This window comes from Ailuropoda melanoleuca, chromosome 6 (assembly GCF_002007445.2).
Source record: "Ailuropoda melanoleuca isolate Jingjing chromosome 6, ASM200744v2, whole genome shotgun sequence".
In the NCBI taxonomy this organism is placed as follows: domain Eukaryota; kingdom Metazoa; phylum Chordata; class Mammalia; order Carnivora; family Ursidae; genus Ailuropoda; species Ailuropoda melanoleuca.
Window position 1 is genome coordinate 50,081,271 of NC_048223.1, and position 19,074 is coordinate 50,100,344.

A 19,074-nucleotide genomic window follows, 5' to 3' on the forward strand; every position below is an offset into this window, starting at 1 on the left:
TTTTTTAAAAAGATTTTATTTATTTACTCGACAGAGATAGAAACATCCAGCGAGAAAGGGAACACAAGCAGGGGGAGTGGGAGAGGAAGAAGCAGGCTCATAGCGGAGGAGCCTGATGTGGGGCTCGATCCCATAAGGCCGGGATCACGCCCTGAGCCGAAGGCAAACGCTTAACCGCTGTGCCACCCGGGCACCCCTGAATTCCCATTTTTTTTATAAACATGTAGCACTAAAGATTTAGTATCATTTCAAAAGTTCCCAAATTTTAAAAAAGAATATTAACCTAAAGCTGCAGTGAAAAACATAAATAAAGCCCACTTTAGTGTGAAACACACTGCAGAGCTATAAAAACTTAATTTTTTTCCTTTCCATAATAACCAGCCACTTAATAACTTTACTAAGGATGAAAAAATGTATTTAATCTTTTAATGAGGCTTTGGTAGTAGCCTTTCTCCTTCAAGAACATAGTTCACTTTCATATGCTATACTAGAAAGGATATTTTTAATAAAGTCTAGCTTTCAGGGTTTTCTGTCCTCATTTTCTCTGGTTTTAAGAAAGTGATTCTCAAAGTCTTTCATCTCAGGACCCCTTTACACTCCTAAAAATCGAGGAACACAAAGATTTTTTTTTGTTTATATGGGTTATATCTATCTATATTTACAATATTTGATAGTAAAACAAAAAAAGCACAAAAATATACAAGCATATATTCCATTAGCTATCTTAGCCTCTGGAAGACTCCTTTGTTGTGCCCACTGAGGAAATGTAAATTAAAACACACCTACACTCCTGAGATTGGATTTTTTTTGAGCCAAGTTTCTGTCTTAGCTTTCTCTTCTACTAACCCATCCTCCAATTCGCTAATGCGTTCCTCTGCCTCATTCACCCTGACCATCAGAACCTCTAGTTTTGACTGCATTTGATTCATAGTATTTTTAATTTCTGCCAGATTCGCTCTCATTTCCGCCCTTAGAGATTCAATATTCTCGTTAATATTTTCATTAATTTTTTTTCAAGTCTACACATCATCTTGACCATTGTTACTCTGAACTCCATTTCTGATAATTTGGTTATATCCATATCCATCATTTCTGTGGCAGAGGCCACAGACTCATTGTCTTTTCTTTGCTGGGGGGGATTTCTCCTTCTCATCATTCTGATGAGGAGAGGTTGCGGGGTTGCCCAGAGCCCAAATTATTGACCAGGACCCAGGCAGTGTGCACTTGTTTTATAGGGACCTTAGGGATGTGGGCTTCTTGATTTTTCAGCCTGCCTTCTGGGGGAGGGGCCTGCCACGCAGGTACTCAGGCAACCCTGTTTGGGTAGAGTCTCCGTGCCCCTTGTGAGGGGGCGTGGGGATGGGCACCCTGTGAGCCGGTATTTCCAGGCTTTTGTTCTCTGGCGGCTTTCCCTGGCGGTTTGCTGAGCCTCTTCTGAGAGTCAGAGCAGCAGCAGCCAAATATCAGCCTCTGTCTCAGAACAGAGGGATTGCGGACCGTTCTCCACTGATGTTCTGGCCGCTTTAACTCTGTTTCTCTTGGTGCTGCTCAGCCCTGCAGCGTCCCGGGATGTGCGCCCCACACCTGGCATCCTAGCACTCACTTCCAGGGCCCCATGTCTCTGTCCTTTGTGTTTCTAACACCCGCCAGCCGCAACTAATGAATCATCGAACTTTACATCAAAAACCAGGGATGTACTGTATGGTGACTAACATAATATAATAAAAAATATTATTATTAAAAAACAAAAAAATACCAAAAACAAAAACAAACAAACAAACAAACAAAAAAACACACCTGACACAATATCATTATGAACATGGTTTTGACCTCAATGATCTTCCTACAGATTGTCAGGATGCCCAGGAAAAACCATATCGTACTTTAAGAACCACCAGTTTAGAAGAACAACCAGTAATGACAACAACAACAAAAGCCACAAGCAAAATAACCATGGGCCCAAAGCAGTCTACACTCCAGGCAGGCACCCATGTCCCTGGGAAGGGTGCAGCAACTTTACACACAGCACAGGGAAGACGCGGGCCTGGCTACGCTGGAATGACACGCAGCTAATAGCCCAAGACCTTTCTACATTTTATTCTAGACTTAGGAAACCTTCACGCTCACGTAGTTTACACAAGCTCCAAAATTGGACCAGGAGAAACCGGTGGCACTCGGCTCATAGGGAAAGGCCACCGTGGTTCAGTGTATTATGTATTATAGTCACCCCATCTGGCAACTGGGGATTCCTTTACGATCCACAGACGCAAAGATCCCTCACAGTGGAGATCTCCGTGCATGACTTATGTAAGACATTCTATGAAGCTGATGAAGGAAATATTACTGATTTTATTTTTATTTTACTTTCTCAAAAATCTTATTTTCAATATGTTTTAGTTCAGTTGTGCATATATTTATAACGGTATCTATATTATATGAAATACTAAGTATATAGTGGGCAGTATGCTAACATTTTTTGTTAATGGGCTGTGCACTCAAAATGATTTGGATACTATGTGATATTCTGTTTTATTAAAATGTGTTAGCTAGATGAAATTAACAAGGTTAAAAATACCAAATGTTGGTGAGGATCTGGAACAAACTTCTTTCCTATCATTGGTGGGAGTATATATTTGTTGAGATACTATGGAAAATTATATGGCACGATCTCTTATACATATCTCTTCTATGGATCAAGTTTTAGTCTATGGCAGGTGTGTGTGTGTGTGTGTGTGTGCGTGTACACACACACATGCATGCACACACTCAATAGAAATGAAGACCAACATTCACCAAAAAAGATGGTCAAGAATGTTTCCAGCAGCTCTATTTATAAAAGCTAAAAGGTGGAAAAAATCTCAAAGATTGTTTTCATTAAAATGGATAAATTATGATGTATTTATAAAAGGGAATGGGATAGGCTGGTGATGGGTAGTAAGGAGGGCACGTGTCGCATGGTGCACTGGGTGTTATATGCCAACAAATGAATCATCAAACTTTACATCAGAAACCAGGGATGTACTGTATGGTGACTAACATAATATAATATAATAAATATAATATAATATAATATATAAATAAATAAATAAATAAATAAATAAATAAATAAATAAATAAAAGGCAATGCTATAGACCAATTAAATGGAGTGAACTATTGATACACACACCGGAAGGGGCCGGGTGGGGGGACCTCTCCCAGACAGGACATTGAACAAAATAAACCAAACACAGAGCAGTACATACTACATGAGCCCATTAATATGAAGTGGGAAAAAAAGCAAAATTAATCTGTGATGGGAGAACTCCAAATAATGGTGATCCTTCACAGAGGAAATTAACTGGGAAGGGCACAGGCGAGCCTTCCAAACAACTCAAAACATCTTACATATCTTGACCTGGGTGTTGGCTATGTGAGAATATAGATCTGTAAGCATACATTGATCTGTACTTTTAAGATTTGTGCACTTCACAGTGCATGTAATATACTATTTTAAAAAAATGTTAGGCCCAAATTAGGAAGTGTCCAAATTAGATTCTTCTTCCATCAAAACTACAGAGGATCTGGGGAAACCTTTAAGCTCCTGAAAACCTAATGTGGAAAATAGGCGTTTAAGACCAACCCATAAAGTTTCCTTTTTAAAGCTATAAATCCATCTCACTGCTCTCCAGGATCTTTCCCTGGTGTGGACCATTTCCCACTGTCCAGACATAATCTGATTAGTCCCTGCTCTGCGCTCATAGCAGGTGTATGCGAGGAGGCTAACCTTTATCCTGATGGTCTTTGTTAGCACCTCTGCCCTATCGCCTGGTATCCCAGAACTAAGCTCTCTAGACTCAAGCTGAGAAGTACATTGCTACAGAAGAGAGCAAGGAAAAGTTTAGAAAGTCTTAATATTAAATAACATAGAAGGGTGTAATGTTACATTAACAGCAACATTAAAAACCATGTATATGATCACGAGCAAAATTAGGCAAAAATTTCACATGAATAGAAAAATACTAGGAGTAAAGTCCTCAAATGCTGACAGCACACACCTTCGGGAAATGGCATGACAACTTTTTCCCATTTTTTAGAACTTTAAAAATAAAATGTGTGCTTCATGTTATTAATAACAGTTAAAAAAAGAGAATTCGAAAGCCCATGCCTACTTGAAACCACACCTCAAATTCCATGATTAAGATGTTTTTAATTCTCAGTGATTAGTTTATTCTTGACTTCAGATGTCCCCAAGTTATGGCTTTTCCTTGGTGCTTCAAGAGATTTTGCTAAAATGATATTCCAGTCATTCTCTGTCTGAAGCAGAGACCTCTGGCTTCGCATCGACTCCAGATCTGCCCTTTTGTGCCTGGGCAGCTGTTAGGACTTGGCTGGTTTGAAATCTGGCTCCTTCGTCCATATCTCATTTCAGTCACAGGGCCACTTACTCCCCTAGACCATACTGTTCTTTCCCCACACCCCAGAACACTACCTCTATTCTAGCTTGCTCAACTTCACCTCTGCAAATTCACAGGTGTTGGTGAGAGCGACAGGTAAGCCACATGAGACCAGCACAGGACTGTAGGCAGGTCAGTGAATCAAAATTGTGTGGTGTACAGAAACACAGACATTAGGGAACTTGATGATGAAGCTAGTATTGGAGGGATTTATGGATGCCGTGATTTCTAGAAAGCAGACATCCAGGGCTTGAATAAAATACATCAGAAGTATGGCTCAGACGAAAAGATCAGGGGTGGAAAAAAAAAAAAAGCCAGAGTTCTGAAGTTCTTCAGGTCTAGTCTATAGTGTTACTGTACGACTGTTAATTCCAAAGTCTGCTTTAAATAATTCTGTCTTAATTTGAATTTAAGAACCTTCTTATGTAGGGGCGCCTGGGTGGTGCAGTCGTTAAGTGTCTGCCTTAGGCTCAGGGCGTGATCCGGGCAGTCTGGGATTGAGCCCCACATCAGGCTCCTCCACTATGAGCCTGCTTCTTCCTCTCCCACTCCCCCTGCTTGTGTTCCCCCTCTCGCTGGCTGTCTCTATCTCTGCCAAAAGATAAATAAAATCTTTATAAAAAAAAAAAAGAACCTTCTTATGTAAAGATAAAGGCTGCCAGATGATCTTCAGAAAAAGAGAGTAAGGTGCACTGTCCTAGAAGTCCATAGCCAGTGGAGTGGGCTACCTTCCCAGTGAGCTAGGGCTTCCCCAAAGAGTCCTTATAGAATCCAAAGAAGGAAATCCATGCCCTACCTATGATACAGTGGAACCTTAGTCTGAAGTGAAGTTATTTTCACTTTATTTCTTCATCAACAATTAAGACTTCTGAAATAAAATGTTTGATTACTTGGATTATTTTTTAAGAAAACAGGATATTTTTATAAATATTTTATAGAAATATATAAATATTTATATTTTATAAAACAGTGGGTATAAGGAGATTGGTGTAAAATTTATGTGGAAAAGAACTATTTAAAGAAGTCAGGCATGTACATAGATGTTACAGCAATCGAACGAGGGCTACAAAGAACACATGTTAGTGATAGGAAAACAGCTCTTCTGAAATCCTTGCTTAGAAAAACAAAAAACACGGAAAAAAACAGGCTATCTCTTCTCTATTAGAGAGCATCACACTGAAGTAAAAAACCTGTTCAGTGCTGGGGAGCCCCCCCGCCAACAAGCTGTTAGGATTCTGCAGATGAGAGCTGGGGTCAAAAGCGTGAAGATGGGCTGGGCTATCCTCATTAGTCAGGCAACATACCTCTAAGCTGGGCTAAATAAACATTTTATAGGGGAGACTCCAATTTCCACAGATTTACCCAATACAAAAAGCTAGTTTTTATGTGTTTATGTATATAAAAAACCTGGTTTGGGCTAATCCTTCAAGTCTAAGATATAGAATTCTTGATTTTGCCAAGTGGTTCAATGATTACTACTAAATACTTAACACAATTTTCACCTAGCGTGACAGGGTCTGCAAGGACTATTTTTAACATCGCGAATATACTGGTTTAAATAAAAAAAACAAAAACAAAAAACACACATTTTGATCATATGTTGTACCTAACCTTTACCATTAAGATAATTTTTAAGAATTCAGAATTCTCTGGAATTAAAATCCTTGAATTGCTATAGTTTTCTCTTATTGCACTAAATCTTGTCCATGTTTGTGTTAGATCTACTCATGGATTTGATTTCTCTCGAAAAGAAAAATAAAACAAATCCATCTTTGAAGGCTACTTTGATGTGTCCGTGTTTGCACCACATAACAGAGCACTTAAGGAGATTTTCCCAAACATGGAATACCTTGTTTACCCATTGGGCCCCATCCAAATGGAAAAATAAAATTCATTTAATTCCTTGGAAAGTACGGAATCACTTTAAAGTCTCTGCATATTTATAGGAAAATTCAAGTCATGCTGCTCAGATGGAATCGTCCTAGGGTTCAGTATAAACAGGCCATCACTTACTGTATATATACAAGGTAAATTTTAAAATGGCATGCTTATCAGGAGATTTCTAAGAAACAAAAAATCTTCCTCTGCTTTTAAGTGGTTTAAAACCTCAAGATTCATATGCGGATGGATGATTACACACACACACACACACACACACACACACACACACACACCCACGAGGAACTTTTTGCAATGTGTCACAAAATACATTTCCAGAAATTTGGGGGGCGGTTACTTATACTTGCAGTGAATTTTCCGCAAGATCCTCAGTAGACATGTCCATTCTATTAGAGAGAAGTAACTCTAAATACTGATCTACTGATTTTTCTGATATCACCCCTTTGCAGGAAGTTGGCCTTATACGATGAAGAGAACAAGGACGTTGGGAGTGGGCCCGATCTGAAATCTGGCTGGGTGATGGCGGGAATGTTGTTCATTTTCACAATGCCTGTCACCTCCTCAAATCAAGTGGGGAGAACACCAGCTCCCTCAAAGGAGCTCGTCAGAATCAAGTGAGAAGATGTATGTAAAGTAGCAGGTGCAGCCCATTCCGTTCTTGTTGATGTTTTCTCCCTGATTTCCTCTGCTGCTATGCAAACATCTCACTGTGGGGGAGTGTTCACAGCTCAGCCCCTATTTCTGGCACCAAACATCATGCCAGGTGCTCCCTCTGATGGCTTGCCTTTCCTTCGCACCCTCCACGAGGCAGAAAAGCAGGCCAGTCTGGTTTGGAGATGCCCATACTGCTCAACAGCCCGATGCCCGGCTTAGGCGTTCACCTTGGTAAAGCCTATGAGTAAATACACGAACGATTAACTTCATTCCAAGCCCAAAACCAAGCCCACAGCCAACTCAAAACAGGACCTACGATGCACATTCCACGTCTTGCTTTTTCTAAGCAAACTGATGTTCTTTCCTCTTCCCAGGATGGATCCGATGACAAACTAAGACACTTTGTTGAAGTTACCCTGATATTTATTTGCCCCTCCACAGCATTTCCTCATCCCTTCTCCAGATTCTTGGATTCCTCTTCAACTGTAGGGAAGTAGGTTTCTCTATCAGGTGGAGAAATCCAGGTGGCTGGATTTCTTCATTTCCCCAGTCGCTCGTGGCATCCTTCCAAACCTGGTCGTTACAAAATCATCTCCGTGTGGAAAAGGGCTCCCTCTCAGACACACCCAAGTAGGCTCAATGTGAAAGATACAGAAATGAAATGAGCCTGGCTACAGGGATGATTTATAAGGTTCGAAACTACAACAAAATGGAGGAGCACCAAACGTTGTCACAATGCTTTAGCTTTCTACCCTCCAGGTGTTGAGAAACTATCCTCAGGGACAGGGGGATGGAAAGTTAGCCTATCATCCACAAAGGGACTCATGCCTGCAAGCCCAGGCTCCACAAGGGCCCAGAGAAGTCCCTCAGCTAAGGTCTCATCTTCCCCAGGCCGGAGCAAGATAATCTGTAGGAGATTCATTGTTTGACTTCAATGGGAGATTTTAGCCACAAACACCGTGATCAAGTATCCTATCATCCTGTCCTTGCAAGGATCAGAAGGAATGTACACATGTGGAGGGGAGCATGCTATAGAGGACACGTGTGGAATTTTTATAATCAATATATTTCACCCAAATATCAAAGATTACACTTTTTTTTTCTTTTAAAGGTTTGATAAGGAAAGAGAGAGGGGGCACATGAGCAGGAGGGACAGAGAGAGAATCTCAAACAGACATGCTGAGCGCAAAGCCTGACGTGGGGCTCCATCTCACGATCCTGAGATCATGACCTGAGCCGAAACCAAGAGTCAGATATTTAACTGAGCCATCCAAGCACACCTACATTTCCTTTTTTAAAAAGAATCAATATGGAGACATTTGTACAAATGCTCAAGGACATCACAAAATTAAAGATCATTTTTACATTTTTCTCCCCCCGGTGTCATCTTTAATGAGAATGGATCTGCTACCACAGCATGGACCGAAGAGGCCGACAAACATGGGGGGACACAGTGCCTCCTTGTTTATTCCCCGCATTATTTCTCTTCAAATTAGAACTGTGCCAGCTTTGCCAGGCTAAATTCTGATGTAGGTTTCACCATCTTCCAGAAAAGCTCTATTAAAGCTTAAGAGCTTAATAGGTCTATAACTTCTGTAAAATTAAAAAATAAAGTCTAAAATCTCTAAAACTATTCCCACAGGAGCCTTCTTTTACCATCTCTCCCTGTAAATGATAGGAGGAAAAATCTGGGGAAAGTGGGATCCTGATTTCGATGTTCCACAAATATCTCAAGTTCATTAGACGACATTGTTGTTCCTTACATAATTCGTGCCCCCAAAGTAGTATCTGGATTTCTTCAGGCTAATGTATACCAAAGATACAGTCAGTAAATGTCCAAATAGTCCGATTCCTCAAGAGATCACAGAACACAGCATTAGCAAGAACAGGTCTTGCTTAAAGACCTCCACCTGCTCTTGAGACGCTCGGGCAAGAGACAGAAAGGAACCCAAGCCAGATAGCCCACTGCCTGAATGTCTGACACCAGGAGAGGAGGACGCTGAGCTCTTGGTCATTTACTGTCTGTTTGAGAAATGATGGCGCCTGCTTCCATACAGGCGGTTGCTTTCCACACAATGGAAGGCCCCTCCACGGAGCCTGTGCAAGTCTAGGACACCATCCCTTTCATTCACCACTGTTCCAAGTGACAGCTCTTAAGCTATCAGGGAGTATTTATTTCTGAGAACATACCCTTGGGCGAGGGTGGGAAGGGGGTAAGAGCAAACAAAGGATTGCTGAGGTTTGAGTGAAGGGCACTATTAGAAAAGTACAATGAAGAGGAAACCCTGGTACACCAAGGACAAAGTCAACCAACTGCCCAAATCTCTGGGCAAAGTAAACATTAGTTTGCTGAGAAAAGCAACAGTGTGTTAGACCTGATATCTGAGTAGCCTGCAGTTCCAGAACCAGCAGGGCATAGTCTCCGAGTACTGGTTCTGAAGCTTGGCCTCTACCCATGACTAGCTGTGAAACTATAACTCCATGGCCTCAGTTTTCTTATCTGTAAGATGGAAATTATGTTAGCACTTACTTTATAGATTTTTGTTGAGGATTAAATACATCGAGTGTTTTGAACACTGCTTCGCACCTACTCAAACATTTATTTTATATCTTGTTTCCTAATTATAATCCCTCATAGTGGGAGGATCCCCTATTTTTTGCTTGGTAAAAACTGACCTTAAGTTCAAAGAAACTTGCCAAAGACAACTTACCTATAAATGGTGAAGCCAAAATTTAAACCAGCACTTCTCATAAGTCAAACACTTAAAATATTTGAAATATGTAGTCTACCTTCATCTTATGTCCTAGCTCAGTGATTCTCCAAAAGTGGCTCCCAGATTAACAGCAGGAGCGTTAGATGAGAAATTGTTGAAAATGTGAATTTTCAGGTCCCACCCCACATCTGTCGTGCAAAATTAACATGGCAAGTACAGCTGTGCACAGCTCCTTTCTCCTATGGGGAGTAGGACAACTTTAGCAGGGCCATTACAGAATATCCTAGAGGAATGAATAAATCATGGGTATGAAAGTTACAGCACAGGGAATATAGTCTCTGATACTGTAGTTGTGTTGTATGGTGACAGATGGGAGCTATGCTTGTGGGGAGTGTAGCGTAATGTATGGAGATGTGGACTCACTATGTGGTACACCTGAAACTAATGTATGTCCACTATATTTCAACAACAACAAAAAAAAAAATTAAAAGAAATCCAAATATCCCAAAAGAATTGTGAAACACCAGAAAGTGTATTTAATAAAGACTGTGGACAATTTTACACTGGAGATTTTGAACAGGAGACAGTTGACATTGTAAGACAGCTGAATTTCCAATTTTCCTGGGAGCAAAGAGCTGAATCATTATAGGGTCAATTTTCCATGTGACATTGGGCGGCTCAACCAATCTGGGCCTCAGTGAGCAAAGTCAGTGTCGTCTCCTCTCCCTGACTACAATACATTCTACTCCGTGAACTCTAAACGAACATACCCCCCCAACTACTTTTATAAGTATGATGTCAAATAAAATATGCATCTCCGGAGTAAGGTAACTTGTTGAATAGAGTTACAAGAAAATGAAATTATTTTCTTTTCAAATTAGATCAGAGAAGGAAAATTTGCAAGGGTTTTAGAAATCTCATTCCAAGATTGAAAGTAAAAACATGTTGGGGCGCCTGGGTGGCACAGCGGTTAAAGCGTCTGCCTTCGGCTCAGGGCGTGACCCCAGCGTTCTGGGATCGAGCCCCACATCAGGCTCTTCTGCTGTGGGCCTGCTTCTTCCTCTCCCACTCCCCCTGCTTGTGTTCCCTCTCGCTGGCTGTCTCTATCTCTGTCGAATAAATAAATAAAATCTTTAAAAAAAAAAAAAAAAAAAAGTAAAAACATGTTGAGTATGGGGGGGGTCTACATGATTATCAAATTAGTTATATAAGTAAGGTACCTTTGTGGAGAGGGGGAAAAAATATTACTAACCCACTCCATGTTAAGTTTGCCATAGTGAGAAGCTTCCATTGGAGCGTACGCCGGGAGCCTGAGTCTAGGTATGGCGCAACTCTCAGAATGAGAATTCAGAACCCGAGTTCTAGTCTGGAGCAGGGTCTACCTAAACGTGAGATTATTTTGCTTGAGACTCTGTTGTTTCACCTGTAAATGGTGCACAGGGATTAAGGTACATCCTATCTTAGATTTTTCTGAATCCGATTTTTTAATCCCCCTTGATCTGTCAGACCACAGAGGTGAAGACCTATCATCTCACAGGCCCCTGCTGGTGGCAGGGGTGGCAAGAACCACCAGGAGATTAACATATAAAGCAATGAAAGAGAAGTTTCGGGATGTTTTGGTCTAAATATAGACTGTAGACAGAAGTCATAGACGCAACCCAAAATGAAGTTATCCTCATAGTGAAGGTCATTCTGATACCAACGGGATGGCATGAAGTTTCAATACAAAATCATCCTTTCTTTTTTTGGGGGGGTGGATCTCAGAATCACTTTCCTAGCATGCACATATTAAGTGCATATTTATTCAGTGTTATATAAGATGCATATACAAGTATTGCTGGAGAAGAAGAGGGAAGAACAAACTAGAGTTGGGGCTTATTCCCCAGGGATGGAAACAAGTCAACAATGCATGATCAAAATGTGGCAGAAGGAGGAACTGCCTTAGTAGATCTAAGCTTTACCGAAGGCCCACTCCTCACCTTGACTCCGTGAACGTGGATGGCCCTAAGGCCCTCACAGGGGCCATCAGCTTTGGACTTGGTTACCACTTAGCTTCCAGTGATCAGGAGTTCCTGGAGAAGTCCCACCCCTCTGCCTAAAGATCCAAACCACATGACTGGTCGTTTTAAAACTGAAAAATACTTCCAAGTTCTTTATGATTGGAGAGTCGACTGGGAGCCAAAAAGTCAAAGACCTTCAAAATCCCCAAACTTTAAAATTCAATTTCTTGAGCATACAGCATGGAACTTGGTGGCTAATACCTTCAAGGCCTCTTTCACCTCAGAAAAGGTGAAATCAGAAACTTGTCATTGTTTGAGGGAGATCAGATTTGTGTTTTCCTGCCCTGCCAGGCACACTCCATGCACCATATTACAAATCACCTGGGAAATACACCCATTCAAAGGGTGAGGGGTCTCAGGATGAGCTGTAGTGCAAGGGGCCATGGTGCACACAGGCATAGAGGCAATGAAAGGCCACCCTGGGGCTGGCGCAGAGAGAATGAGGAAGAAGAGGGAGAATGGTAAGAACTGGGGAAGGCCAGAAGCAGCCCTGGAAGTCAGGGTTTCCAAGTCCCAGGCCTTATTTTAGGGGTGGTCAGAAGCCATAAAAAGGCTTTGTGCAGGAAGAGGACATGAGCCCACCTGCCTTACCAAGATCCCTTAGTGAACAGAGACCATGGTTTCTGAGGACGAACAGGATCCACACAGTAGCCTAAACTCCAAATAGTCCCCGTCTCTCCTTAATCAGTGCAGCCAGTGACATAAATAGACGTTCACGCTCATGGTCATAGTATCAACCCAGTTCTACAAGCGCACCCGGCAGCCACACAGCTGCCTTCTGCTGCTCTGGGATGGAAGCCAGTGCCAAGAGCGGCACAGAGGATATGCTCAGAAAAAGGCAACACGAATTAACTCTGGCAGTTTTTTGGCTCCTTTTTCTGAATCCTTCTTAAACAGCATTTTCCAGTAGCCAAAGAGGATGGAAATGCTCACAACTGGAAAAATCACCGCGGGACCTTAGAGCAACTGTGCCCTGGTTCACAGCACTGCCCCTTGAAATTTTTATTTTATTTTATTTTTGGTGCTATGCTTGCAGAGGAACATCTGTGTTTACATCAGGGAATATTACAGAGGCACAAAAGAGAAATGGCTAAATATGACATAAGACGTAGACTGAGAGTTTGGTGTGGCATTTAATAGCGAAAAGGAGGCCAACCCACATGACTGGGAGCTACAAAATGGGTAAACGCACTGGAATGGAAATAAAAGCCAACTCTGACAATCAAGGAAAATCTTTGCATTTTGGCCATGCACGTGCATGCCTGGTGTGTCCCCTTTTCTCACCCTCCAACCCTACCGCTTACTTAGAAAAATGAAGAGGGAGAGTAGCATGGGGAGACGAGCAGTGACAGAAGATCATTCTTCTTTCATCCTGATTGGTTATTTTCCTGAGTACCCCAATTGCTTTAGCTCCTTAACAAAATACAAAGCATGCAATATCTATGGTAGAAAACTGAGATGAATGCTTTAGCAAAAGCACATTAGAGGAAAACACCCCTTACCCACCCCCCCAACTCCTGCCCACACACAGGTTGCCAGAGAACTTCGAAGAACTAAGTCCATATTTTTATAATCATACCATTAAGTAAGCCTTTCTAGACACGAAGCCATAAAGGAAAAAAGTTGGTTGACTTGACTACATAAAACTTGAAACTTTACATTATATAAAAGAGTAGTAAGCAAATTTTTTTAAAAAAATAGGGAAATAGGGGCGCCTGGGTGGCTCGGTCAGTTGTGTCTGCCTTCGGCTCGAGTCATGATTCCTGGATCCTGGGATCAATCCCCATGTTGGGCTCCCTGCTCAGCAGGGAGTCTGCTTCTCCCTTTCCCTCCTGCTCATGCTCACACTGTCACTTGCACTCTCAAATAAAATCTTTTTAAAAATAGGGAAATAAACTATTCTTAGTTATGGTAGAAATTTAAGTTTGGTCATCTAAGTTTTTGACAATACCTATCATTTCCTTTGTGGATATTATACACACCTCTTAACAGCCCTGCAAAATAAATAGTTTACACGGGAATGTGAAGGAGAGAAGAGTATTTACTCATTTCACTTCATGAGTGTACAATCTGGGCAACAGTACAGGGCCCAAGCTTGTAAGATGACTACGCTTGGTTTAATACTATGCTGTCACTGTCTTGACATTTTTTAATTTTTTTTAAAGGAACCCTCAATCTCCATTTGTCTTTGGGCTCTGCGAATTGTGTACTCGTCCCATCCATACTGTCCTATAAATTACCTATCTACAAAATAAGTTTTGTGCCAAAGAAGGATACCAAGATGCTTAGGAGAAGTTTATAGCCTAGAAGTTTAGTAGATTATATAAGAAAACAAAGAGACTGACACATGGTAGAGATGAGGTTCCAACAAGGGAAACGTTACTTCTTGGTGGAATGAAGTTAGGAACTGTGGAAGAGGAAGCTTTCGGTTGGATCTTAAAAAAATAATAATAAGATTTGAACACTGATGGGAAGAACAAAAAACAGGACACAGAGGCAGTGCTCTGTATAAAAGCACGGGGACTGAGAGGCTGCCTGGACACACGGAACTACCGGGTTTGCCTGCGGCAAGAAAACCCGAGGCTGGGAGAGCAGGTATAAGTGGCTGTGGGAACACCTTGAATACCCAGCTAATGAGGCTGTGTATAATTCAGGAGCAGCCGTGAGCCTTGGAAGGGTTAGAGAGAACCAGGTAACCACAGTCATCATTTAGGAAGATGAAAGCCAGCCCCAGACAACGCTGGTCCCCACGTCACCTCTTTGGGCTCCCAGCCCAATGCTGCCTTCACAAGTGACATGGACCTGATGCGTTACAGAGTGGCCGGAGGGAAAGTAACAGTCCACGCCTGCCTCTCATTCTACCAGTTAGACGTCTCCTCATCTAAGCTGGCCAGCTAGATGTGTTCCCACACTCTGGAGAACCAACCTTTATTGTTTAAGGTTTGAACTGTCAACAAATGTCCGTAGCTCTGAAAATACAACAGAAATGATAGTATATGCATGCTCAATTAGAACACCACCACCACCAACACAATGAGACGTCATCGCCTCCACTAGTGCCCGTAAAAAAGTTCCTGTGGGTCATGGGAGAGAGCGCGGACACAGATTCCATTTCTGCGAGAAAACAAAACTACGGAAGCTGAAACCTACATCCCAAGTGCCCAACGCTTAGGTAGGGGAGACACAGAACAGGCTCTGCCCCCCACGCGCGAGGATTTTATCAATTACAGTTGGGATCTTTCTCCATTAAGCCTGCATCAGAAGAAATCAGTAACTTCCACTTTGATTTTGCATTTTTAAATTTTTATCACTTCAGTCTCTTCGTCTCTCTATTCTCTTTCTAATCCCCCCAAACATACCAACATATATACATATTTATTGACATACACACACAAGTATGGACCTATATAGACCCACGTGTGCATGGCACCTAATAATTTCCTTGCAAACTATACTGCACTCCAAACAGGAATTTACATTGCTACTTCTAAGTGTTTTATCCAATCACGTTTCAGAAAAATCCCAACCCCCTGATAATTTTAATATATTACTTGGTATCAAATTAGAATTTTATTGTCCCTTTAGCAGGAATATAAACAGATATGTGGAAATGAAAATGAATAAACAATGAATCAGGAAATAAATTACATAAAATACTCAAGTAAAGACTATTAAAATTGCATAAGAAAATGCAGCAGATACCTGTCCTGATGTATCACTGAAATGAAATGGGATTTAGATTTTTTTAGTTTCACAGAAACCATTTCTTCACCAAAAAAAAATATAAAATGAAAAAGCCAGTTTAATATTCTAGCTCTGAAAAATGAGATCTTAAGTGACGCTATACCACCTCTTTAGCAAACAATCTGTATGTCACTATTTAAGGATGGTTCAGTTTTCAAAAGAAAAAAAAAACTTCTTGGGTAAAAAAAGTTGTCAATATTCTTTTTAATGATAGAATAATTGTGTGTGTGTGTGTGTGTGTGTGTGTGTGTGTGTGTGTGTTTAAGTAAGCTTGGAGGCAAAGAAAGGCATTTCAGTGTATATCAGGATATTCCTAAGAAAGGAAAAGCTGTTTTTTTTTAATTCTAATTTCCATGCTATACTGAATTATAGTAATACACGGTATCAAGAAAAGCTTTTGATATTTCAGAACTGCAACATAAAACAAATTTAATTTGGGAAATTAAACTCAGGATTAAAGGATAACGAGCTTCATCTTGGAACTTTTCCATCTTAGTCATCTGACCTTTAACATGGAATTTTACACTAGAGGGGATTCAATCTGAAGAGGTGCTGCAGACATATTAACTGATAAATTGTTAGGAATGGACTTCATACCCCTTTTTGTTCAAGCAAATTCTCCCTTGTTTCTCTGAGCCTCACTCTTCCACGAGAATGTTCAGGTGAATAAGTGAGAACTTGAGAGTTTCACTATCATGGAAATTGGTACCAGAAACAGAAAGAATCCCATCCAAAATCATATGCTTCCACAAATCTGTAGGCTGTGCAGCCTGAGATGAAGACAAAGCCTTCCCTGGGCTGCATGTCAAAGATGAGGGTTGCACAGACAATTAGCATCCTTGGAAGAAGAAAATAAAGCGTCCTACCTTTTTAAAAATTCCATATACTCGGTATGCTTGATGAGTCCTGTCCTCATCATGATTGTTTGAAAACATTGTCGATCAATGGCCCAGAGTTTCACATTTACAAGAGCTGAAGAAGAGAAAAAGAAAACAAACAGGGAAAAATTAGACGATTTCAACCATGAACTACATCATGCAGAAGAGAGGAGGGATTCAGGAGAGGTATGGAGAGGACGAACCTTCATTTACAGCTGATCCCATCACGCTATCCTGTTTTGTTAGGGAGGCAAGTATTCTTACAGGCAAAATGTACTTTGTAATTTTCCATCTAGTATTGTTGCCTATTAAGATTCTTGTTGCTCTTCTGTCCTTAAGAAATGGGAATGCCTAAGTACACACTGAAAAAATTTAGTGCTTTCAAAACTATCTGTGACCAAAATCACGTGGAGAGAAAGAAAAATTCACAATTAATAACACTCCCTGGTAATTAACCCAGAATGGTGTTAATGACTCAAATGATCACGTTTTCATTGTAAAAAGTAGAGGTGAAAACTCAATCTTCAGGCCTAGAGGTGAATTTAATATAATGGAAATAATTGTGCAATGATTTCTACATGCAACTCATTTTTACAAATTGTAACCTGTGCCCAAAGTTGTCCTGTGAGGTTCTAGTAGATACGTTTGTTGAATTTTAATTTCTAGTCTCTTACGTACACAGTCTTTGACAATAACAGTGTTGAAATGGAATACCACAGAAGTTCACCATTTGATCTATTAAGCACACAACTAAGAGACAAGTTTTGGAAAAAGATGCTATAGGGTAACAAAACGATGTAATAAGATAAACTTAGATTTTAAAAGAATACACTAGAAGTCTCCATAACCGAATCTGTGTGATGGACATACAAGATGCTTATTGAACTATGCTCTCTGTTTTTATGTATGTTTGCAAATTTTCACAATAGAAAATATTTTAAGTTAGCACACAAATGAAGAAAGCCAATTCACAGATCATACCCGTGGGGGATGGGATAAGTAAGGACCATGCAGGGGTTGGAGCAAGACAAGGGAGTAGAGACAGTTTATAGTTTAATGGACCAAACATGGAAAAATTGAGGACAATTCTCTCACTAAGCCCACTGAATGTAATGGATGGACATCTGCGGGTAGGGGACAGGGGCAGAGTATTAGGCTGCAGGTGTGCCACGTGGGGAGGGGCTATGAGGAACACAGAGCACAGAGGGAAACATGAGAAAGGAAATATGTTCTACAGTAAAGCACTATCTTTGAATTTTACCTAATTTTTCCTCACAGAATTGTTGGAAGCTAAGAAACTAGAACGTGACTTCTCCCTTGGCCTGCTCTTTTATTGGAGAAAAAAGGTGCTCAGTTAATGAGGAAATGAACAAAGCAGCAAAGGCTGGTGTGCTCGTGGCTCCATGCCCGGCAGCCTTTAAAAATGAACCATCAAAAACAACGCTCAAGGCACAGGTGCTCTCCAGCTACATTCTAGTGCCTCGGCTGAATGCAGGCTCCTTTTCAAAACACCTGTTCACTTGAAACAAACCGTACGACTGGATGACATGACCACGAAGGATTGCCAATTTAGGAAAAGATTCGCCAGAAGAAGAGTCTTTTAGAAATGGCAGGAGCTGAGCTAGGAGAGAGATGGAGGAGGGGAAATTGGGTGGGGAGAGCACAAGAGCAGGGCTGGGAGGGGGCCAGGAAGTCCAGGCAGGGATACCACACACCTAAAAGGCTGAGACTCTGCCGGGTTGCTCCATATATTTTTTTTAATTGGGGGGGGGGCGGGAAAGGAGCGTGCGTGCACACAAGTGGGGGCAGTGCAGAGGGACAGGGAGAAGCAGACTCCCCGCTGAGCAGGGAGCCACATGTGGGGGTCAATCCCAGGACCCTGAGATCATGACCTGATGTGAAGGCAGATGCTTTACCCACTAAGCCAACTAGGTACCCTGGGGTTGCTCCATAATTTGAGAGCAGGTTGCTGCAGGGGGGCCTGGAAACCAGGCATAGGAAGCAGGGATTCATGTGATGACCAACAGAAGGCTACCAGCGATCTTAAAACAAAGGAAAGAACCAGAATTTAAGAATATACCATAGATACATCAAAAGTGTTTGAATGCTTACAAGAAAAAAAAAAACAATTCTGTATTCACCATCATTCTTAATGGTTCCTAGGTATTTCCAGTATACAAAGTCTTCCTCCAAAGGATGAATTAGGATACACCCATTTTATTTTAATAATAGTGGCAATGCAAGCAGTTGCACTATTAAATACATCCATCCTGCCTGTACCTCAAAGGACGAAGCAGAAGGTCTCAGGGAAGTCAAGCACGCATACAAGGGAAGGCCCTGCCCCGGGCACAGGCTTCACCAGCATCCTCCCCGCAGCAGCATATGAAAATTTCTATTACAGGCTCTTCCACCGAGAGAGCATCACAGAGATAGCTGATAAAGACTCATCTAAGAGAGGCATAAATTGGATTCGGAAGCACCCGAGTCAAGCAAAAAACAGACCAGCACCACTGCTGCCAAACAACACTTGATGTAAAAACCACAAAACAGAGAGGGAATAGGACAGAAACGGAGGAAAACAGTCCTGGGAATATGTTGCGTGCACAGCTTCAAACAAGAAGTAGTCAGTACCAAGCAGAAGCCACGGTACTATGAGTTAAGTGAGGAGAGTCTGGGGTGGGGGCGGGGTGG

General features: G+C 41.4%; 1 protein-coding gene across 2 annotated transcripts in view; it reads right to left on the reverse strand.

Moving 5' to 3' along the window:
• Positions 1 to 19,074, reverse strand: part of PRKG1 (protein kinase cGMP-dependent 1) — a 1,120,820-nt gene that overhangs the window by 421,672 nt on the left and 680,074 nt on the right. For both annotated transcript variants that reach the window (XM_034662369.1, XM_034662370.1), the window contains one exon: positions 16,372 to 16,477. In XM_034662369.1, the coding sequence (XP_034518260.1) occupies positions 16,372 to 16,477 (106 nt within the window). The remainder of the gene's footprint in view (positions 1 to 16,371; positions 16,478 to 19,074) is intronic.